Genomic DNA, 23,421 nt, shown 5'->3' with positions numbered 1-23,421 from the left:
GCCAACCCACCACAGGGCGCACACACACAGGACAATTTAGAATCGCCAATGCACCTAACCTGCATGTCTTTGGACTGTGGGAGGAAACCCACGCAGACACGGGGAGAGCATGCAAACTCCACGCAGGGAGGACCCGGGAAGTGAACCCAGATCTCCTAACTGCAAGGCAGCAGCGCTACCACTGCGCCAATATATCCATCCATTATCAAACCCACTATATCCTAACTACGGGGTCACGGGGGTCTGCTGGAGCCAATCCCAGCCAACACAGTGCAAGGCAGGAAACAAACCCCGGGCAGGGCACACACACACACTCCCACACTAGGGACAATTTAGAATCGCCAATCCACCTAACCTGCATGTCTTCGGACTGTGGAAGAAAACCCAAGCAGACATGCGGAGAACATGCAAACTCCACGCACCACCTGCGAGGCCTACTGCGAGGCAGCAGCGCTACCCACTGCACCACCGTGCCGCCCTCAATTTATTCACCTTCCATCCATTCATTATCCAACCCGCTATATCCTAACTACAGGGACATGGGGGTCTGCTGGAGTCAATCCCAGCTAACACAGTGCACAAGGCAGGAAACAAACTCCAGGCAGGGCGCCAGCCCACCGCAGGGCGCACACACACACCAAGCACACACTAGGGACAATTTAGAATCGCCAATCCACCTAACCTGCATGTCTTTGGACTGTGGGAGGAAACCCACGCAGACACGGGGAGAACATGCAAACTCCACGCAGGGAGGACCCGGGAAGTGAACCCGGGTCTCCTAACTGCAAGGCAGCAGCGCTACCCACTGCGCCAATATATCCATCCATTATCAAACCCACTATATCCTAACTACGGGGTCACGGGGGTCTGCCGGAGCCAATCCCAGCCAACACAGGGCGCAAGGCAGGAAACAAACCTCGGGCAGGGCGCCAGCCCACCACTGGGTGCACACAAACACACACACACCAAGCACATACTAGGGACAATTTAGGATCACCAATGCACCGAACCTGCATGTCTTTGGACTGTGGGAGGAAACACCACGCAGACACAGGGAGGACCCGGGAAGCGAACCCAGATCTCCTTACTGCGAGGCAGCAGAACTACCCACTGTGCCACCGTGCTGCCCAGAACAACATTCAAAGTGCATTTTTTAGTAAAAACATCACTGAATTTTGCAACTGTTTTCTGCAGCAACTTATGTGTAATGTACAATCTAACTATATTCTTGAGGTGCAAAAATTCTGAAAGGGAAATGTCCGACCTTTATGTTCAAGGGTGGAATATGAATATTGAGGAAAGAAGGATGATGAAGTTACGGCCAGTTAAATCAAAGGAGAAGGAAACGGACAAACGGAGGCTGAGCTTAAAGGGTTACAAGGACTCCATCACTCAGACTCAGTTCAGGGTTTCTTCATCTGTGAGCTTCCTGCTAGCTACTCTGCCATACATGATAGATTTGGGGTTTTTCCACTGTAAGATATGGCCGACCATGTACCCCGGCCAATACCCCCAAGCCGAGAAGAGAACAAGGAAGAACTCCAAAGAGCGCTGAACAAAAAACGTATTACACAATTGAGAAGGCTGCAAAAGAATATGAAGCGAGTGACGCATACAAGCATATTCATGAGTGCAGCTACTGCGGAAACAAAGCACGGTGTAAACCGTAAGTTTAAATAAAGTTTATAGACACGCTGCCACTGGCGTTTTTAAAATTGCTGGTGAAGGACTGTGCTTATGCAAACGAAAATGAGATAGTCAGGGATAGTCTAGTGTTTGGCACAAACTCAGCAAAAGTGCGACAGAAACTTTTAAGTGCCGGGTCTGAGCTAACATTAAATAATTGCTGATGAAGGACTGTGCTTATACAAACAAATAGAAAGCAAATGTTACGTTATTTTTAAAATGTTTCCTTTTCTTTTTCGTAACTTCTTTAACACACTTCTTCTCCGCTGCGAAGCGCGGGTATTTGGCTAGTAATATATAAAATCCAATGTCTGTCTGTCTGTTTGTCTGTCCACTTTTCACGAGAGAACTGCTTAACGGATTTAGATCGTTTTTTTTTTTAATAATTTGCTTGAACATTCCGGGTGATTTTGCGACTTCTCTCATTTCGCTATGTATGAGAGTTATGTACTGATTTATTTGTGCAAATCCAAGAAACACGCAGCGGGCCGAGGGGAGGGGCCTTCTTCACTCATCTCGCCAGCTTCGGGCGCGCTGCTTAACTCCGCTTAGCTAGCGAACGAGAGAACAATTGAGTTCCCCTTTTTTTTTATTTTTTAAATAAAGTGTTACTTAGGTCTTGATGAGTTTGAGTCCGGATGTTCTCTTATTGAAAAGATTGATTGCAATTCAGATTGTGGATCGTGATTTTGTATTAAAAGGATCGTGATAAGATTTTTCCGGAAAGATCGTCCACCCCTAATTTGGCTAATCAAGTTTTCAACTTTATGTAGGATTCATTAACCCTTTGGCGAGCTACTTGGAAAGGGGTTGTGAGCTACCAGTAGCTCGCGAGAGACGTGTTGAAGACCCCTGATATAGAGTATGTGAGAACGGGAACCCGAATGAGAAAGAAAAGTGCCATTGTGAACAGCAGAGGTGGCGACACTCTGAGTTCTGCCCTTGTATAGATGTAAGGGGGTGCAATGGTTACAAGTACTGTAAGAGCCATTTCCTAGTTACATAAGATTCGTAAATGTTTTACTTTTTTTGTGTTAAAAGGATCTTGATCGTGACTAATGAAGTTTTCAAATTCTGCGGTGGGTTGGCACGCTGCCTTGTGCCCTGTGTTGGCTGGGATTGGCTCCAGCAGACCCCCGTGACCCTGTATTCGGATTCAGAAAATGGATGGATGAAGTTTTCAAATTTATGTAGGATTCATTAACCCTTTGGCGAGCTATTTGGAAAGGGGTGGCGAGCTACCGGACGTGTTGGAGGCCCCTGCTCTAAATGCAACCCGCGCTTATTTCTTCTTCATAATTTCAAACTATTTCAAGTAGACAAGGACCTCATGTTGTCCTTTTATTGCAGTCTGTTGTCACTTTCAGTTTCATTGCCTGGTTTTGTGGTCTGACAAACCAAAATTAAAAAAAAGCTCCAGCAGATTACTAAGCATGCAGTTAAACTTATTGGAGTTAATGGAGATGATCTGGCAAGTGTGTGTCAGAGGACTGAAAATCATCCCAACTGACGACAGACATCCATTACATGTAGAAAGTTAACTTCAGTAAATCAGGAAGGAGAGTCATTTTGGAAACCGACACTAATTGCTCCAGAAATTCCTTTCTTCCTAGTGCCATAAATAAAGAATATCAGAGAAAGTGATGAAGGTTTTCTATGTAACATTTCTATGTAACATTCTGGTTGATTTTGCGATTTCTCTCATTTCGCTATGTATCAGAGTTCGCTTGCCGTACCGATTTATTTGTGCAAATCCGAGAAACACGCAGCGGGCCGAGGGGAGAGGCCTCCCTAACTCACTCGCCAGCTCCTTAACTCCGCTTAGCTAGCGAACGAGAGAACAATTGAGTTCAACTTTATTTGATATTTAAAATAAAGTGTTACTTAGGTCTTGATGAGTTTGAGTCTGGATATTCTCTTAAGTGTATGCCACATTGAAAAGATAGACTGCAATTCAGATTGTGGATCGTGATTTTGTGTTAAAAAGGATCGTGATATGATTTTTTGGAAAGATCGCCCACCCCTAATTTGACAAATCAAGTTTTTAAATTTATGTAGGATTCATTAACCCTTTGGCGAGTTATGTGGAAAGGGGTTGTGAGTTACCGGTAGCTCACAAGCGACGTGTTGGAGACCCCTGGCATAGAGGATCCATTTTTAGTTCCCATTTGACCCATCCAAATGAAAGACCCTTTTATTTCTTTAGATCTGTTGCACATCCCATACAGTAAATTTGAATGACTAGATGGCAGTGGAATCTGATTTTTAAAGGGGCTCTCACTGCACACAATCACACAGGCTCAGGTCAGGTTTTCTGAATCTGTTAGTGTCCTGCTGGGTCGCCTACCAGACATTAAAGATTTCAGTTTTTTTTGGCATATTAGGATGTTTTTCAAAGCACAAAGAGCCAACTTCATACGCAGCGACCTCATCTGAGAATGAAACAGTGCTTAGTCAGACGATGGCTCTGTGAGGAAACACACAACCCGGTAAAGAACCCTAAAATGACATTAAAGAAGAAGTGTTTTAACACTCTATATAACGTAACTCAATAAAAATATTTTTTTTTAAATAAATTGCAATTCTGTATGCATTAAAGTCAGGTCAGGTCAGGTTGGGGAGCATACACTGGTACTGCACATTTCCGCACCCACCACAAGACGAAAGAGTTGGCAACGGCAGACATGCAGTTCAGTCCCACCCCCATCCCGGAGATGACCCTCTATCTGCCATAGCCAGGCGCCCCCTTGGCCTGGTCCAGCCACTCTTGTCCTCAACAACGAGATTTCAGTGAGCCGGATCACCCTTGGGTAATCACACCACATGGCCATAGTGCCGTAACTGACACTCCCTCGCAATGCAGGTCACGTGCCTCATTCGGGAATCCATGAGCAACACAAAGTCAAACCAGCGGCACCCAAGGATCCTCTGAAGAGACACCAAAGGAGCCCAGTCTTTACTGGAGGTTTACTTACCTTGGCAGTGACATTCATGTCTCTGGTGACTCTTCCTGTGAAGGCATTAGACGGACTGGGAGAGCACGGAGGGTCATGAGGTCGCTGGAAAGGGGTGTGTGGCGCTCCTGATACTGTATCTCTGCCAAAAAGGACGAAGGTCCAAGTCTTTAGAGTCCTGGTGCTTCCTTAACAATGATGAAAGCAAACAGCACAAATGTCATGTCACTTTCTAACCCAATTATTCCAAACCAGGGTTGAGGGAGCCTATCTCAGCTAGCATAGGAGACTGGACAGGAACACACCCTGGACAGGCAAACACACACACACACACAAACACACTCAGGTCAATTTAGCATCACCAATTCACTTAACCCGCAGTTGGAGACCACTGGATTAAGGTGTAACACTAGATGGTGCTATACCAGCGCTTAAGCCGACACACAGACACTGACAACACGTCTTTAAAACACCAAGAAGCTTTTTAATTTCTTCTTTTTAAATAAATAGTGCCCAAAGCACCGCCACCATGATAAACAAATACACAAAATAATATTCAAATCTCTCCTCCACACCTCCCAGCAAGCTCTGTCATCTACCTGCCGACTCCGGCTTGCTTGCTGGGTCTCCAATAGTCCTTTACATAGTCCTTGACCTGGAAGTGCTACAGTCTTTCCGACCACGTGACTGGCTGGCACTACCGAGTCGAACGGAGAATTGACATTTTCTTCAGCATGGAAGTACTTTGGGGATTCCGTCCTCGTGACTACCTCCGGGCTATAAGGAATAGGATGAGTCCCCAGGTCCTTCAACAGCTCCTCCTGGCGGAACCCAACAAGGCTGAGAAACCGAACTCCAAGTCCCTGGATGCCCTGCAGGAATTCGGGGCACCGCTACACTCTAGGGGAGCTGTCATCTAGGTGCCTTCCCCCATCCTTCCATTCCAGGGGGCGTCCTGGCCGGGTTTAGCTGCCGGCCATCACAAAGAGCTCTAGTGATTGTAATGTCCCAGCCACTCCAGGGGTTGGCACTGTTGTCCTACTGTCTTTTCTCTTCCTCCCTCAGCAGACTGGATGATTGACAACTGTCTCGCCTCTGACATCATTTCTGGTGTATGTCCACCAAGACACGCCTCCTTCTGCTACAAGGACATAAGACCAGAAGAGCTGTCATCTTCAAACAGTTCACCTTGGAACTTGCATCTGGAAAGACATTTTCCCAATTACTGCTTGTTTTCTTTTGCATTGCTGCATTCCAGTTATACAGGGTCACCAGGGTCAGGCCTCGTGCCCCTCTTTATTGTGGTCTGTTTGATCTCCTCATGATGAATCCACTCAGGTGGATATGGAAACATATTAGAAGGAAAACTGCTGGTTCCTTAGACCTTTGCATCTTATTGCTAATAAGGAGCCATTAAAAACACATAATTCATCTTTTAAGACTGAAATAAGCAACTAAGGGCAAATGATACCAAGCGAGACCACCAAAATGAAGCATACAAAGGCTTCTGCTTTAGTAAAATATTTGGAAGGAAACTGAAGAGGAAAAAAAACAGAATGACTGAGAATTACTCATCCACTACAAACCATTTGGACAACATCCTTGGAAAATAAAAAATGGACCCCAAGAGTAACTGCTCCTAATTTAAGGCTTGAAAAGACTTGACTTTACACAGAAAGGATTACAATTTCAATGAAATGAAACCACGAAACTTGCAATGACTGCAATAATCTCATAAAGACTTCTGCTTTTGTAGTATCGGCCCTTTCTCCAGTGACAGAGACATACTGATCAAGTGACGTCATTCAGGGGTCTGCGGCTCAAGATGCGACGTGCAGAGTCTTTGCACAGATCTGTCTTCAAAAAAATGAGCCATTCAGCGGGACCCTGGAATTAAAATAATGGTTTAGCCAATGAGATAGATAGATAGATAGATAGATAGATAGATAGATAGATAGATAGATAGATAGATAGATGTGAAAGGCACTATATAATAGATAGATAGATAGATAGATAGTGTGGTAGTGTGGCTTGTGCCTCCTCCAGACCGCGAGGGGGCGTCCGCCCTGGTTATGTTGGGGGCCTCGGGTAAAGGGCTTGGAAGCCCAGCCCTGTGAATATCCCTGGAGCCCAGCACTTCCGCCACACCAGGAAGTGCTGGGGGGAAGACAACGGGACACCTGGACGGCTTCCGGGTGCGCAGCGGGCACTTCCGCCACACTGGGGCGTGGCTACGGAGGAGTGCCGGGAAACAGCTGGAGCCCATCCGGGTTCCTATTTAAGGGGCCACCTCTCTTCAGTCGATAGCGGAAGTCGGGTGGAAGAGGACGGAGCTGGAGAGAGGACTGGAGGCAGCCAGGAGAAAGGCACAAAGGACTGTGAGGCCTGGACTTTGGGGGATCGGTGCTGGAGGCACTGGTAAGTGCACTGATTGAACTTGTAAATATTGTAAATAAAGGGTGTGTTGGGTGAACTAACGAGGTCCGTCTGTCTGTGTCCGGGCCATGTACCACAATAGGAAGGCACTAAATAATAGATAGATAGATAGATAGATAGATAGATAGATAAAGACATTATATGATATTAGATAGATAGCTAGAAAGATAGATACAGTAGATAGATGTGAAAGGCATTTTATAATAGATAGATAGATAGATAGATAGATAAAGACATTATATGATATTAGATAGATAGATAGATTATTAATCCCAAGGGGAAATTCACATATTGCAGCAGCAGCATACTGATAAAAAAAAACAATATTAAATTAAAGAGAGATAAAAATGAAGGTATAACAGACAGACAATAACTTTGTGTAATGTTAATGTTTAACCCCCCGGTGGAATTGAAGAGTCACATAGTGTGGGGTCTATTCAGTCTGTCAGTGGAGCAGGACGGTGACAGCAGTCTGATGCTGAAGCTGCTCCTCTGTCTGGAGATGATCCTGTTCAGTGGATGCAGTGGATTCTCCATGATTGACTGGAGCCTGCTCAGTGCCCGTTGCTCTGCCGCAGATGTCAAATTGTCCAGCTCCGTGCCTACAATAGAGCCTGCCTTCCTCACCAGTTTGTCCAGGCGTGAGGCGTCCATCTTCTTTATGCTGCCTCCCCAGCACACCACCGCATAGAAGAGGGCGCTCGCCACAACCGTCTGATAGAACATCTGCAGCATCTTATTGCAGATGTTGAAGGACGCCAGCCTTCTAAGGAAGTATAATCGGCTCTGTCCTTTCTTACACAGAGCATCAGTATTGGCAGTCCAGTCCAATTTATCATCCAGCTGCACTCCCAGGTATTTATAGGTCTGCACCGTCTGCACAGTCACCTCTGATGATCACGGGGTCCATAAGAAGCCTGAGCCTCCTAAAATCCCCCACCAGCTCCTTGGTTTTGCTGGTGTTCAGGTGTACGTGGTTTGAGTCGCACCATTTAACAAAGTCCTTGATTAGATTCCTATACTCTTCCTCCTGCCCACTCCTGATGCAGCCCACCATAGCAGTGTCGTCAGTGAACCTTTGCATGTGGCAGGACTCTGAGTTGTATTGGAAGTCTGATGTATGTTGGCTGAACAGGACCGGAGAAAGTACAGCCCCCTGTGGCGCTCCTGTGCTGCTGACCACAATGTCAGACCTGCAGTTCCCGAGACACACATACTGAGGTCTGTCTGTAAGATAGTCCACGATCCATGCCACCAGGTGTGAGTCTACTCCCATCTCTGTCAGCTTGTCCCAAAGGAGCAGAGGTTGGATGGTGTTGAACGCGCTAGAGAAGTCCAGAAACATAATTCTTACAGGACCACTGCCTCTGTCCAAGTGGGAGAGGGATCGGTGTAGCATATAGATGATGGCATCCTCCTCTCCCAACTTCTCCTGGTATGCGAACTGCAGAGGGTCGAGGGCGTGGCGGACCTGTGGCCTCAGGTGGTAAAGCAGCAGCCGCTCCATGGTCTTCATCACATGTGATGTCAGAGCGACAGGCCGGAAGTCGTTCAGCTCACTAGGACATGATACCTTTGGGACTGGAGTGATACAAGATGTTTTCCAAAGCCTCAGAACTCTCCCCTGTTCCAGGCTCAGGTTGAAGATGCACTGTAGAGGACTCCCCAGTTCCAACGCACAGGCCTTCAGCAGTCGTGACGATACACCATCTGGACCCGCTGCTTTGCTGACACGAAGTCTTCTCAGCTCTCTGCTCACCTGTGCTGCTGTAATTGTGGGTTGGGTGAAACTCTCTCCTATGCTGGTATCAGCAGAAGAATGGGTGGAGGGTGCAGTACTCCGAGGTGAGAGTGGGTTAGGGTGGTCAAACCTGTTGAAGAATTTGTTCATCTGGTTTGCTCTCTCCACGTCTCTCTCAATGGAAAAAGATGGAAAAAGATTCTTGTTAGAATAAACTAAATGGTAGCCTAATGTGACCTAACTACTTTAGCAAGATGGCTTAAGAGCTTGCAAATCGGGGATGATTGTTGGATGATTGTTGTTGGGGGGATATGGGGTGGAAAGGGATTTGTTTCTTATGTGATAAAAGAACAGCCAATCACAGCAAATCAGATGTGACCATCAGACCAAACATTTCAGTTTGATTTTTGTATGGTGCTCCTCACGGAGTGCAGGCCATGAGGGTTGTAAGAAGTTCACAGTAAAATATGAATATACTACTGTCTTATATATGCAGACGTTGCCTCTGGGCACACCAGTTCACAATACATACCGTATATACTCACTGTCGGGAGTGCTTGGTTGGTGCCGACCCGACACAGACTGACACCGGAGGCACTTGGAAATTAAAACAAAACATTTATTTGTTCTTCAGAATGTCCTCTCTGTGTCCCACTGGCCATACACAGTCCCAAAACACACAATCAAAGAAAAACACCCACAAAAATCTCTCTCTTCTTTCTTCACTCCTCCCAGGCAGCTTTGTCCTCCTCTTCCGCAGCACTCTGGTGACTCGAGTAGTGGCTGCAGGCTCTTCTTATAGCCACACCCGGAAGTGCTTCAGGTGATAACTAACCTAATTCAGGCTGCACTTCCGGCTGTTTCTGTATTCCAGCCCACTTGTTAAGCCGTGCAGCTCCTCCTGGTGGTGGCCACAGAGCCCAACAGTGCTGAATCCTGAAGTCCCACGCCTGTGGCCCCAAGGTAACCAAGGAGGGCTACCACCACGTGTCCTGGGGAATGTAGTGTGCATCCCATGGCTGGTCCCCCGGTCCCAGTGTCAGAGGGGCGTCCCAGCCGGGCATGAGTCCCGGTCGCCCGCCACATCACAACAACAACAACAACAACATTTATTTATATAGCACATTTTCATACAAACAGTAGCTCAAAGTGCTTTACATATTAAAGAATAGAAAAATGAAAGACACAATTATAAAACAAAATAAATCAAATATTAACATCGAATAAGAGTAAGGTTTAATGGCCAGGGGGGACAGAAAAAACAAAAAAAACTCCAGACGGCTGGAGAAAAAATAAAATCTGTAGGGATTCCAGACCATGGAGACCGCCCAGTCCCCTCTGGGCATTCTACCTACCATAAATGAAACAGTCCTCTTTGGATTTAGGATTCTCACGGAAGGGCTTGATGATGATGATGGTCACGTAGACTTCTGCCTTTTAATCCGTCCATCATTGTTGGATCATCATGAAGCTTTGAGTAGGTGGAGGTGGCGCAGGCCACCACCACAAAGAAACCGGAAAAAGAAACAGAAAAGAGAGTAGGGGTCAGTACCGATTTTAGAGCCACCATGAATAGTTTTTATAAGGAAATTGAACATACAGAGTATCAGGATTAAGTTAAATTAAGATTAAAATGAAGTTATAAAAAGGCCATGTTAAAGTAATGTGTTTTCAGCAGTGTTTTAAATTGCTCTACTGTATCAGCCTGGCGAATTCCTATTGGCAGGCAATTCCAGATTTTAGGGGCCGCCAGCCTCACCACTTCTTTTAAGTTTAGCTTTTGGAATTCTAAGGAGACACTCATTTGAGGATCTGAGGTTATCACGTATGAGTCGGGTCTTGAAATCCAAAAAATTGATCATAAAATCAGACCCCAACTTAATTCGCCAGTTCAAGAAGGTGACACTTAATTTTTTTTTTAACTTCTTCTTGCCTCCTCCATTCAGTTTCTCAGACACATTGAATTTTGTTGCAGCAGCGCAGTTACCAATTTCTTTTACTTTCAATGCTTCAAGTATACGGGAGGCCGCCCTAAACCTTTTTTTGGGTGATGTCTATTCATCTGACACCTCCTTAACCTTTTGTCAAAAAAAAAAACATGTAAAAAAAATTGCATTTTTTGGCTGGAAGAAATGACATTTTTATTGAATCTCACCTTTTTACTGTAAAAGGTGTAAAACACTAAAATTACAAAGTCAGAAGTGTAACGACTATAACAATAATAATAATACCATTGTCACACACATTCGCATGGGAGGCAGCTAAAGGGCTGGAATGAGGGCAACTCCGAATCAGACCGCGATGTAGCGGAGTGCACTGATTCTTTATCTCGCTTTCCTGCAGACAATTCACGGGATGTTCCACCTGGCCCTGTTGATGTAACTTCCAGGTCAGAACCAATGGATGAAGACCTTTCCGGTTCCGGCCCCTTTGATGTCATGTCTGGGCCAGAGCCTATAGTTGAAGACCCTTCTAGTCCCGGCCCCTTTGACGTCACTTCTTATATTGACCTTTATAAGCCTCCACCTTTTCCCTATTCCCTGAGTTCTGTTTTGGACTCTGATCTGCGCACATCAGTGATCTCACTTGTTTTTTTCAGCTTTGCAGCCAGGATACACAATATACGGGTGGCTGTCCCAAGTTCGATTTGTTCAAGTTTGTGACAACATATATACTGTCAAAATATGTCTTTTAGTGTGGTATATCTTTGAACGGGAAAACCGCTTAGGTGTACGAGCATTCATTTACTCGACACTGTTCAGCGTAACGGTTCGTCTCAACAACAATTCTTTTCATCACATGTTCATTGTGAAATAACTTCAAGTAAGTAAGTGGATCTTGGCTATGAAAGTTCACTTTTATGCCCGGCTGCTCCACAAAATCAAAACGAGGTGCTGCTTGCTCGTTTATTTGAAGCAGGGTCAACAGAAACACAAACATGAGCGAGCGTCACTTTCAGATTCATCAAACTCACTTTCGGTTTCACTGTCCGCTTCAGTTTCACTGCCTGAAGTCAGATTCACTTGGTCATCACTGCCGACGAGAGGCTCCTCATCATCACTGCTCTTATCACCATCAAGAGCGTGCAACACCTGGGCTGCTGAAAAACGTTTCTTACGAGATGCCACTACGAGGCTAGGAGATGATGCGTCACACCATTGCCTTAGTAACACTGTTATCACTTTTATACCACAAGTACTCCTCGGGTCTAACGCTTACGCGAGACGTGTCTATATACAGTGGTGCTTGAAAGTTTGTGAACCCTTTAGAATTTTCTATAGTTCTGCATAAATATGATCTAAAACATCATCAGATTTTCACTCAAGTCCTAAGAGTCGATAAAGAGAAACCAGTTAAACAAATGAGACAAAAATATATTACTTGGTCATTTATTTATTAAGCAAAATGATCGAATATTACATATTACATATAAACAGCTGCAATATTTGAATTAATCATTAATGTCGGATGATTTTGATGCTTTACACCACCTTTTCTTCTGATTGTCCTGTTGTGACACTTGGTGTCACTGCTGCTCCTTACAATAAAAACATGGAAGTAGGTATTGTGTATACAATAATATGTAGATTGATCGAAACTGATCTTACAATACAGTAAAATATACAACCTTACCTCTCTGTTTATATTCGCTATATAGGCATCCAGCCGTCCACCCAACACAGACTGACAATAGAGACACGTCTTCCCGTGTCCCACAGGCCCTACACAGTCCCCAAAACACACAAAAGAAAAACACCAACACACTCTTCTTCTTCTTCCTCCATTCCTCCCAGGCAGCTTTGTCCTCCTCCTCCTCCCGACTCTGGCGCCTCGAGTAGTGGCTGCTGGCTCCTCTTATAGCCCACCCAGAAGTGCTCCAGGTGATGATTGGCCTAATTCAGGCTGCACTTCCAGCTGTGGCTGCATCACAGCCCTCACGGACTCAGGAAGCTGCTCCTGGCAGTGGCCTCAGCTCCATGATTGTGACCCCGATGCAACCCAGGGGGGCTGCCACCAAGCGTTCTGGGGGACATAGTGTGCAGCCCATGGTTGTTCCCCCTGGATTCAATGCCAAAAGGGCGTCCCGGCCGGGTATGGGTCCTGGCCGTCCGCCACAACATATATACAATATAAGCAGTGTGGCTGCATATTGTGTAAATAAAAGTGTGCAAGTACTTTGTAGGTATTGTGTATGCAAACAATACACAGATTGACCAAAACTGATCTGACAATCCAGTAAAATGTATAAACATGTGTCTGTATAATATATATATATATATATATATATATATATATAGTACCTGCCAAATCATACAAAGCCCTTATCAGGTGTACACACTTTTGCATCCCCTAATAAGGACTGAACCTCGGCGATCAGCACCTGAGGCGAAGCCTCTGCCATTGCGCCACAGCAGCTGCTACGCTTATTTGTCAGGGTGGAGAACGGAGTACAGTATTGCATTCCTAGTTCTGAGTCACAGCCTGAAGCCAGGAAGTGGCTTCTCAAATGGGACCTGACCAACCACAAGGATGATCATGCAGGTGCCTCACTTATTTATAAATGACAGCAACTTGTGAGCTCGGCGTTCTCAGTTTGCAGTGCCACCGAAAACATTTGCTTTATTTTTTGAGGCAATGAGTGACACAGGGACCCCCATTGACACCCCAGCTATTTTTGGTCACTCCTTGTGTCATCCCCTCACCCTGCTACCCCCTTCTTTTGACACCCACTGCACGCCCAACCTACCTGGAAAGGGGTCTGTCTTTGAACTGCCTTTCCCGAGGTTTCTTCCATTTTTCCCTACAAGGTTTTTTTGGGAGTTTTTCTCTTGTCTTCTCAGAGAGTCAAGGCTCGGGGGCTGTCAAGAGGTAGGGCCTGTTAAAGCCCATTGTGGCACTTCCTGTTTGATTTTGGGCTATACAAAAATAAACTGTATTGTATTGTATTGTATTGTATTGTATTGTATTGTACTATAAAGACGGTGTGGAACATGGCCTGGATACAGACAGGCAGACATTGATGCACCCAACACACGTTTATTAACACAGTCCATATTTACAAGTGCCACACGCAACCCCAAATCTCCTCTACCAAAATGCCTGTCTCTTCAGGCTGCCTCCTTTCCTCTCCTCCCGAGCTCCGTCCTTCTCCGCTCATGACTCAAGACATCGAATGGAGGGAGACAGCAGCTTTTATCCTCACCTGGATGTGGTCCAGGTGCCTCCCGATTAGCTTCCCCTGGCACTCTCCAGTGTGGCGGAAGTACCGGCTGTGCACCCAGAAGCACTCCGGGTGTCCCTGGTCGTCTTTCTCCCAGCACTTCTGGGTGTGGTGGAAGTGCAGAGGACCAGGGCTCTCCAGGCATCGGGGCGCCCCCTGGCAGTAACTACGGGACCCTATATGGTTGAGCTTCCAAGCTCAGTTCCCATGATCCCCAAAGCCACCAGGGCAGTTGCCCCCTCGTAGTCTGGGGGAGGCGTAAGCCCTCCTCGGCGTCCCGGCCGGGTACCACGCCTCATCGGGTTGAAATCTAAGTAATGAACACAGAGCACAGCGTTAAACACTTGCATTGTGTCATCTGTTGGAATGCATTTTGTAATGCACATAGTGATAAACTGCATTACAGCATACATTTCTGTTGTGCCATCTATTGAAATGACAAATGCAATGCATTTTAGTGCTAAAAATGTTTGTGATGCATCTTTTGGAGTGACAGAGACAAGGCAAGGCAGACACTTATTGTTTATTCAAGGTGGATAAAACATCACCTCTTTGTGTTTCCCTGGGCTTTATTGGTTATTCTGCAAATGGAGATGTGATGCCCTGGATGCCCACAGCCTTGGGCATCTTCCTGTTCACAGGACATCAATAGCCATGACCTAGATCGACAAGGACGAGACAGGCAGAGAAGTGACACTTTTACTTTAGAAGAGTGGCAGTTTATTCAAAACAAGAGAATTTAGTGCTTGACACGTTTAAACAGCACATTCCACAATAAATAAGTCTCCCTAAAATGGTGTCTTTAAGCACAATGTCTGGAGGTGCCCGAAAATCCCACCAATCCTCTTGAGGTATTCTCATCTGTTTTTTTCTCATCCCAGACCCCTCGTATCATAGCCAGTTGTATCCTGTTCTGCCACCTCCTCTTGTACCCACACACCTGAAATGCCACCCCATGGACCTCACCCGTGGATGCCACTATGCTCTATATCCCTCATTCCAGGTTTGCCTCTCTCCATTCTCGTCTGCTGTGCTGGGGTAACTCAACAGACTTGACCTTTAACACCGCCACCCTCCCTGGTTTCTCCACTCCAGCCACCGGTCCTGCTCTCTATATAAAGCTCAACAGGAGCTGACGTTGCCCGCACTGTCGTCTCTCTCTCTCTCGCTCTTTCTTTCTCTCAAATACTCCTTCACAGCTCATTTCCCTTCTCGTTCGTTTTCCTCTTCTCACGAACAACTCCTTTTCCTTCTCTGCACTAACCCACCTTCCTTTATTCCATGGCCTCCTGGTCATGACACCGTGCATCAATGTGCTAAAACTGGTAAATAAACCCACCCCTTGACTCTTTTTATCACAAAAGCCCCCTCAAAAGGTCACGCCAGGTCAACAAAAAGTCATCTCTTTGACCAAAATGTGTTGCAGTATCTCTCAAAACAGAGCGAAAAAAACACAATTATTGGTTAACAAGATCTTCACATCAAAAAAGCTGTGATACAACGGCAATTAAGTATATCTTGGGGGCAGTCGTCAAATTACGGTGTTAGGTAACAAATTTTAAAAAAATCAATTTGCTTACAACCGGATAAAATTTAATGAAACAATATGGTGCCCTGAAGGGGGGTGGTCCATGTAGAAAAAGTGTTGTGTTACCGAAATGTGTGCAAATCCCCTTAAATGGGAGTCTGCAATGTACACTTTAACCACGTTGTCTGAATTATTACATTTATAATTTGAAACTGTGGAGCAGAGGGGCCAATCAAAGCAAAAAATGTGTCTTTGTCCCTAACAATATGGAGGGCACTGTACTCTCTCCAATACAAAAAGTTATAAATTTAAAAAACATCTTGCCCGCACTGACACTTTATATTACAGTCTATGGGGCATGGAGGATAAGCTCCTGATCCTTCTAGATCTCCCTTCTGCCTTCGACACATTCAACCATGACATCCTTCTTGCCTCCCTCTCTGGCTGTGGCATCACTGGTCTGCTCTCTGATGGTTTGAGTCCTTCAGATTCTACAGCACGCCCATGTGAGGAGAGTTGTAAAAAGGTACACCATTCATGCACTGGTGTGCCCCAAGGATCGGTGCTGGGTCCTCTACTTTTCTTTCTGTACACCACCTCACTGGGCTCCATCATCCAATCCCATGGTTTCTCCTATCAGTGCTATGGTGATGATACATAGCTGGACCTGCCATTCCCTCTGGAGGACTACATGGTATCAACTATGGAGTCTCTGCATGTCTTACTGATATCTCAGCCTGGATGAAGGACCACTATCTACAGCTCAACCTGACAAAAACCCATCTTCTTGTGATCCGAGCCAGCTAGTCCGTTCTCTGTACAGCTTGGCTCACTGTCACTAACACCTGCCAGGTCAGAACACAACCTAGGGATGGTGATTGGTGGGCAGCTATCTTTTTCTAACCACTTTTCTAGTATTTCTCACTCATGGAGGTTCACGCTGCATGATATCTGAAAGATCAGACCTTATCTGACAGGGCATGCAGCACAACTTTTGGCCTTGTCACGTCTAGACTACTGCAACTCACTTCTGGCAGGAGTACCTGCATGTGCAATCAAGCCGCTGAAGATGATCCAGAATGCAGCAGCCTGTCTTGCATTTAACCAGCCGAGATGGGAACACGTCACTCCTCTCTTTGGGTCGCTACATTGGCTCCCTGCAGCAGAACACATTAAGTTCAAATCCCTGATGCTTGCCTACAGAGTAGTCAATGGGTCAGCACCTGAGTATATGGGGACACGGGAGAGGTGCTATACCCCTGCCTGCCCCCTCAGGTCTGCCAGTAATCAGCCTCTGGTGATGCCACCTCTGTGTGATATCAAGTCCCCATCCAGACCCTTTTATTGTGTAGTTCTCAGTTGGTGAAATGGGCTACAAGCCTCCATCTGTACTGCAGACTCCCTCAATGTATTTGAGAAGCGATTGAAGACCAGTGTGTTCTGTGAATAGCTGTCTGATTCACTGAAAAGAACAAAAAGAAGTCCTATACTCTGTGATCTTTTATACAATTGGTTAATTTGTTAAGTTGAATTGTTTATCAATTATAATCTATGCCTGTAAATTATTAGTTATTACCTCTTGTGCCAATCAACTTTTGTTACCTGTCCTAAACCTGCTCCACAAACAGGCCCAAGCCTAATGTTACTTGATTTTATATATACAGTATATATTATATATTATATGATGGGCTGCATCATGAGTGGACAGGAGGAGGAGTATAGGGACCTAATCAAGGACTTTGCTAAATGGTGCGACTCAAACCACCTACACCTGAACACCAGCAAAACCAAGGAGCTGGTGGTGGATTTTAGGAGGCCCAGGACCCACATGGACCCCGTGATCATCAGAGGTGACTGTGCAGAGGGTGCAGACCTATAAATACCTGGGAGTGCAGCTGGATGACAAATTAGACTGGACTGCCAATACTGATGCTCTATGTAAGAAAGGACAGAGCCGACTTTACTTCCGTAGAAGGCTGGTGTCCTTCAACATCTGCAAGAAGATGCTGCAGATATTCTATCAGACGGTTGTGGCGAGCGCCCTCTTCTACGCGGTGATGTGCTGGGGAGGCAGCATAAAGAAGAGGGACTCCTCACGCCTGGACAAACTGGTGAGGAAGGCAGGCTCTATTGTAGGCACAGAGCTGGACAGTTTGACATCTGTGGCAGAGCGACGGGCACTGAGCAGACTCCTGTCAATCATGGAGAATCCACTGCATCCACTGAACAGGATCATCTCCAGACAGAGGAGCAGCTTCAGCGACAGACTGCTGTCACTGTCCTGCTCCACTGACAGACTGAGGAGACACTATGCGACTCTTCAATTCCACCTGGCTGAACATTAATATTATACAAAGATATTGTCTGTTATACCTGTATTTTTATCACTCTTTTTATTTAATATTGTTCTTTATCAGTATGCTGCTGCTGGAGTATGTGAATTTCCCCTTGGGATTAATAAAGTATCTATCTATCTATCTATCTATCTATCTATCTATCTATCTATCTATCTATCTATCTATCTATCTATCTATCTATCTATCTATCTACCTCTTTTGTAAGTCACTTTCAATAAAAGAGTCTGCCAAGCAAATAAATGTAAATGTAAAAAAGTCCGATCTGCTCTCTTGATCAGCATGGAGTAGGATCGCTGTCCTTGTCCAGCAGCCACGAGTTCTTACTCCACTGGTTATGAAAAACATCCATCCATCCATCTTCACCCGCTTTCAGTATAACCTTAGAAAAAAACAGGCAGTGGTGAGCGAAAGGGCTGAGTTTCCTTACGTTTACAGTTTTAAGAAATTGATGTTAAATTTTGTTTTGCATGCAATTTTGCAATCCTTAAACTCATCAAATAAGAGGTTGTACTAGTTTTTAGGGGGGTTGAAAGAAAGGAGCATTGCTCTTTAAGGGTTTGGCAACACCATACATCCCTTCAGGATCCATATGTATTTCTCTAAATAAAAATAAATGGGCAAAAACCATCTCTTGCGAGTTCAATGTGGCTGAACACGACCCATGTTGAGACAAAATGATGTAATCTTTGACAAAAGCTATAATCCAGCAAGATTAATTGAGAAGAAAATACTGTACCTGCCGTCTTAGATGAGATCCTGGTTTGGCCAATAGATAACTTTGTTTTCCTCCCATCAGCACCAGTTCACTCCTGCTGCCTGATGGAAATCGTAGTCACCACATTGACATTGGTTTTTGGGTTGCCACCCTCCATTACGAATCCTCTCTCCCTGATGTGCCATATCTCTCTCTATATAAAATCCAACATTCGTCTATCTGTCTGTCTGTCTGTAAGCTTTTCACGAGAGAACTCCTTAACGGATTTAAATCGGGTTTTGTTCTATAATTTGCTTGAACATTTGGGTTGATTTTGCAACTTCTGCCATCGCGCTAAGAATCATAGTTCGCTTGCAGGGGCGATTTATTTATGCTAATCTGAGACAGGGGGCTGTGAACCGAGGGGAGGGGGAAGCCTGACATCAGGAATGGAGAGCCAGGCAGAGCGCTCATCACTCACACGCCAACCTCTATCTGAATTGGTTAACCTCTGCCCACGTTTTGGAGCGTATCTTGTCTCCGGTTAGCTGGCGAGGTAACTGTTTTTTCTTATTGATTTTTAAAGTTCGTCCTGTTACACTACTAGGTGGACGAAGCCGCAGGGGACAGCTAGTAGCCTATAATTTAGGTTGGACCCAAAGGCAACACACGTGCAAAATTTTGTGAAGATTGGTTTAGTCATTTTTTTGGGATTTGGGATTGGCTCCAGCAGACCCCCGTGACCCTGTAGTTAGGATATAGCGGGATGGTTGGATATATTTTTTACCCTGTATAACGTAATTTTAGAGCAGCATGGTGGTTCAGTGGTTGCCCTGCTGCCTGGCAGTGAGGAGACCAGAGGTTGCATCCCGAGTCCTCCCTGCATGGACTGTGCGTGTTCTCCCCATGTCTGTGTAGGTTTCCCCCACAATGTCCAATGATACACATGTTAGTTGGACTTACAACCAAGACCATCTTAACAGCATTATAGACCCCCGGGCAAAGCAGTGAACTGGTGCTCCTACCTACACAACCTCTCATAAGAATAAAAATGTAAATGGTCGATAAAATTAAATATATATTTATTGTATTGGTACTTCTAACAAAAGTACAAAAGTGTTTAAACATTAAAAAACATGCTGTATAGCAAAGATTAATCAACACAAACATTTGAACAATATAACACAAGCCTTGAAAAACACAAAAATTTCAACATATAAAATGTGGTAAACCATACAGACGGAGAAAAAATTACTATGAATCATTTATTATTAATCAAGTGTTAAACACACACATTTGCGAAATTTCTTTGCAGGGAACTGAGTTGAAGTAACGTTAACATATACGCTTTTACGTGATGTAGTGTGTGAGATCCATACACATACCTGCACGTGAGGTTGCAGAGGTGACCGTGATACTAAATCGGAGACAAATGACAGCAAGTCACAACATACATAGATTAGCATGGGGCCCATATGCTCGTGGGACACCCAGGCAACTGCCCAGTGTACCCATGTGTTAAGATGGCCCTGCTAGCAACGCTATATTGGCCCTAGTGTGTATGTATGAGAGTGTGTTCGCCCTGCGATGGCCAGAATCAGGGACATTCTTAGGCATACGCGAACTATGCATCCGTGTAGGGCCCCGACCATGAGGGGTTAGGTTAGGGTTAATGGAGATTTAATGAACCCCAAATTTGGGGTCCATCAACTGCGCTGGTACACTAGTGGGACAGGGAATGTATAAATAGCGATCGCTCAGTCTGGATAAACCATTGCACAACGTGGATCGGTGGCGGATGGTGCATTTTTGGAAATTCAGTTCTTATTAACAATGGTAATTTATTATCCAAATTGCAATCTTCACCTAAATCCATAATAATATTGTCACGCCATCGTAACTTTACCAAATGCACTATAGTAAACGTTAATTTTAGAGATTTGTTTCGGGGGCCATCCGGGGCCTGCACATTTCTGAACCACGTAGGGCCCCCGAACTGTTAAGAACGGCCCTGCAGGAATGATTCATTAATTGACCCCCCAACCATGTCGATCAATTTCTGGGTGGCGCATGGGGTCACAAGCACATACTCAGCCACATCTTTATGAAACTAATTTCTACTCCTACCTATGGCAGATGTGTTTCGACATTCCTCTCGACTTCTCTCTTATAGAGATTATGGATTATGGACTAAAGCAAAGACGCGCAGTGCGTTTATTGGAGCCGCGCTCTGTAATTTGATACGTGCACAACAATCGTGCGAATGAATGCAAAGCGGATACATCGCCTACTTAGCACGTTCCTGGGGAGGTTAAGTCAGAGGGCTGGGCCGTTTTTATCTATCTTTTTTTCTCTCTCGAAGTGAACAGCGCATGCCAGTCTGCGAGAATCCTAAAGGAACTTCCAGCGACGCCTCTCACCTCGGCTTTGTGCTAAGGTTACCCGACCCATCGTTTGGGACTTTCCAGCACTTGTAAAACGTTTTCAGGGTTTCGTCAAGAGGCGTGGCAAAGCCGGTGGGGCGGGATATTGAGATATATATATATGTGTGTGTCAAGAAAGAAATGAACGGGAATATAAATCTTCTCAGACTCTAAGGCTGGAAGGAATAGTGCAAGGAGCGCGCGTCACAGAGTGATATGGAAGAAGAAGCCCTTCGTATGAGCTGCGACGCGCAGGCGCTGCAGTTAATGTGCAAACTAAGGAGGATCCTTCAGGTCGTCAGCGCCTGCCTGGTGGCATTTGTGCTTCTCCTGGCTGTTCAGTGCTTTCTGATCTTTCACATGCACAACTCTCCCCAGGAGCCAAACGGAGTAAGATTCCCCGCTTTTTTTTATATAATATTGAGTGATTAGGGCGCAATTTACAGGAACCCTCATGGGAAGTCGGATACGACACCACATCTGCCTGATCCAGGAAAAAAAAAAATCTGTAAATCGTGTGGATTTCGCCGAACCTCTTCCCATTTTTTTAAATGTCTACCTTCTATAAAACGTAACGAGTCCAATTTAAAAGAAAACATAAGAGCTGGCTGCGGGAAAAAAAACAACTTGCTGATCTTCATTGTTTTCTTTTACAGGTTCCGCCAGCTTCTGGAGTACAAGGTAAGATGATTTGATGTATTTTTGAACACTTTGAAGTTATCTTGTGTTTAATTATGAAATATAGCGCCTTTCGTAGTGCGCATTACGTGCGGCGCACAGTGCTCCTGAGGATAAATGATGGCTTGATGCGCAATTACGGTATTGAGGAAAGAGCATCGAAACCTTTTTGGTTTTTAGAGAGTCCGGACCGGCTTTGATGAACACGAAATCCATCCATCCATTATACAACCCGCTATATTCGAACTGGAGCCAATCCCAGCCAACACAGGAAACAAACCCCGGGCAGAGCGCCAGTCCACCGCAGGGCACACACACGCACCAAGCACACACTAGGGACAATTTAGAATTACCAATGCACCTAACCTGCATGTCTTTGGACTGTGGGAGGAAACCGGAGTACCCGGGGAAACCCACGCAGAACATGCAAACTCCACGCAAGGAGAACCCGGTACTCCTAACTGTGAGGCAGCAGCGTTACCCACTGCGCCACCGTGAACACGAAATGCTGACATTTCTTTTTATTCCTTGAAAGTAGCGTATAGAAAAAAAAGGAGGAAGCAAGGCTGATGTGAAATCACCGCTACTGTATACTCAAGGACGTGTCTTCACACTGATATTCCGTTTGCTTTGTTCCGAATCAGGGGACGATCCGTTACATTCTTTAATTTACCAGGTAGTTCGCTTGCGTTTCGCACAGTAAACCGAGAGAACTAAACCTTATCCATAAACATTCTGTGGGCGTATTATCTCCCATGAAAAAATCATCCCGAAGGTTCTACAACAATTGAATTTGGGCACCCCCGCATTTTACACAATTGTCCAGTTTATATTACGGTGGTGTAGTGATAGCGTTGCTGCCTCGCAGTAAGGAGACGAGGACTTTATGTCCTCCGTGCCTGGAGTTTGAATGTTCTCACCGTGCTTGCGTTGGTTTTCTCCGGCTGGTCCTGTTTCCTCCCACAGTCCAAAGAAATGCAGGTTAGGTGAACTGGAGATACTAAATTTGCCCCCTGTCCAGAGTTTATTCCTACCTTGCGCCCTGTGCTGGCTGGCATAGGATCCAGCAGACCCCTACGACCCTCTTCAGGACTAGACGGGTTTGAGAATGACTGACTGACGGATCCACCCAATGTAGCCCATTGAGCAAACAACTAGAAGACTATGCATGCTGATGTGCTTCCGTTCTATGGCAATATGATGAAGCAGGGGGTTTCATTGAACTGTACATGATGCAGACTCTCCAGAAGTCACTATACGTAACCCCAATTTCATTAATCTCAAGTCACATGTCTGCTGTCTTCACACTTGTAAACCTTTGGTAATGATGTTCACCTTGGAATGCTCCATTCACATTTGCTACATATGTCACAGTGTGCGCGCTGAGGGGACACCCCATCTGTGCGTATCACTCACGTGATGGCACTGCAATTTGCTACATTCACATTACCAGGCTAAAGTGACTCAAATCCGAATTTATTTGGCTTATTGCGACACAAATGTGATTATTTCAAGGCTGTGTGGACACCGAAATCCGAGCTTTTCAAATCCGATTTGAGTCACCTTCATATGACGTCCCACATCGGAAACGTATCCGCGACCATGAATGACAACGGGCAGATCGAATTCATGTTTCTTTTTTTTTTGCGTATACTATGGAGCAGAGCGCTTTCGGCATCAATCGGTACCTACAAGGCGAGAAC

At 45.4% G+C, this 23,421-nt stretch overlaps 1 protein-coding gene across 1 annotated transcript in view; it reads left to right on the top strand.

The window, feature by feature from the left end:
- The first annotated feature begins 20,991 nt into the window (after positions 1–20,991).
- The window catches only part of LOC120535120 (tumor necrosis factor ligand superfamily member 15-like), a 51,104-nt gene continuing 48,674 nt past the window's right edge, over positions 20,992–23,421 (top strand). Inside the window, exons 1-2 of the mRNA XM_039762717.1 lie at positions 20,992–21,430; positions 21,697–21,721. Coding sequence (XP_039618651.1) covers positions 21,257–21,430; positions 21,697–21,721 — 199 coding nt within the window. The 5' untranslated portion in view covers positions 20,992–21,256. The remainder of the gene's footprint in view (positions 21,431–21,696; positions 21,722–23,421) is intronic.

This window comes from Polypterus senegalus, chromosome 9 (assembly GCF_016835505.1).
Source record: "Polypterus senegalus isolate Bchr_013 chromosome 9, ASM1683550v1, whole genome shotgun sequence".
NCBI lineage: Eukaryota > Metazoa > Chordata > Cladistia > Polypteriformes > Polypteridae > Polypterus > Polypterus senegalus.
This window is presented reverse-complemented; position numbering and strand designations above follow the sequence as displayed.